This window comes from Sitodiplosis mosellana, unplaced genomic scaffold, assembly GCF_009176505.1.
Source record: "Sitodiplosis mosellana isolate CC-2019 unplaced genomic scaffold, AAFC_SMos_1.0 Smas_scaffold_4196, whole genome shotgun sequence".
In the NCBI taxonomy this organism is placed as follows: Eukaryota; Metazoa; Arthropoda; class Insecta; order Diptera; family Cecidomyiidae; genus Sitodiplosis; species Sitodiplosis mosellana.
In genome coordinates, this window is record NW_022599438.1 from 1 (window position 1) to 1,375 (window position 1,375).

General features: G+C 33.3%; 1 protein-coding gene across 1 annotated transcript; it reads left to right on the plus strand.

Moving 5' to 3' along the window:
- The first annotated feature begins 50 nt into the window (after positions 1-50).
- On the plus strand, positions 51-1,037 carry LOC129572117 (ankyrin repeat domain-containing protein 29-like). Its single transcript, XM_055452036.1, has 5 exons — positions 51-135; positions 214-312; positions 391-489; positions 550-645; positions 717-1,037. The coding sequence occupies exons 1-5, from the start codon at positions 87-89 to the stop codon at positions 755-757; spliced, it is 384 nt and encodes a 127-aa protein (XP_055308011.1). The 5' UTR covers positions 51-86; the 3' UTR covers positions 758-1,037.
- The last annotated feature ends 338 nt before the right edge of the window (positions 1,038-1,375 follow it).

Genomic DNA, 1,375 nt, shown 5'->3' on the forward strand with positions numbered 1-1,375 from the left:
AATGCAAACAAAAACTAAGTAGTCTATCAATTTTTATAGGTGATATCAAAATTGCACAGAGAGAGCTCAAAGTGGTCAAAGTTGATATGATGACTGATAGCGGAGCTACGGCACTTATGTTTGCCGCTCAGTTTGGTAAATTTACTATTTAATCTGTGACAAATCTTGAGCAATACAAAAATGTTCATACTAGAAAAATGTTCTATTTTTTAGGACAACTAAAAATGGTCAGATACTTGATTCATGAAGGTGCGGATATTGATCATATTGATCAGAATGGAAGAACACCTCTGATATTGGCTTCGAGCAACGGTAAATTCCGTTATTTTTTCTATATTTTCTATTGTAAATAAATTAAAACACTCGTAACTGAAAACAATTTCCATATAGGACACACTGATGTTGTCAAATGTCTAATGCAAAAGGGTGCAAACATTCATCATAAAGATGATAACCATAAAAATGCAAGTTTTTATGCTACAAATTATGGTAATTTGTTATGAACTTGAAACCCATATCTAAGAAATTAAAAAGACAGCTTATTTTTAGGTCATTTCGACACCGCTAGATATATAGCCAGGAATTGTAGTGACATTCTTAAAAATAATCCCACCGAAGCGGTTTTGTTTTGTGCTCTAATTTATGGTAAGTCGAGATGACTCCTTTTGATTTGTTTCAGATATTTATGAATCTTGTATACTTTTCACAATTTTCAGCCTTAAAGAAGGTCATTGAACACTTATTGACGCAATATTAGCTAGAAACATGGGAGAGAGGATCGAATGGCAAGAAGGAGATTCCAAAGAAATTGACTTGCCATGAAATTTTAACATGCCGAATTATTTATGGAAAGTTAAACGACAAATAAATTGATAGAATTTGTGAAAATAAAAATAAGAAAATAGAATCATTGAAAGTTCAAACCCAACAAATCATGTTTGATTAGAACTAAATACGTAGCGTGATGATTAATCACTGATGAAATGTTTTTGCCAAAAAAAAAACAATATTTTTTGGATTGCGATCATCGTAACGATGTGCAAATAATTGCCATTGGCTGAACGATTGTGATTTTCGCATTTCGCAACCGGTGAAAATGAATTTCCATCAAATCGCCTTCAAATTAATTCGCGTCCGGCATCGTTTTATGTGTCCAGCATGAAAGTAAGATTCGTGCCAACCAAATCGCATTTCCACTTTTTTATGTTCTCCGTTTCCTGAACCGGTTCATGTATTACACCTTCTAGGCCATATTTAGCTGTGCCTATGTTTTCTCCATGTCACGATTCCCACGGAAGAAGAACAGGTGTGAAAGTTGAATTTAAATTTTAATGTTCCTCACACACATAGAAGGAGTAATAAAAGGGTAAAAAAA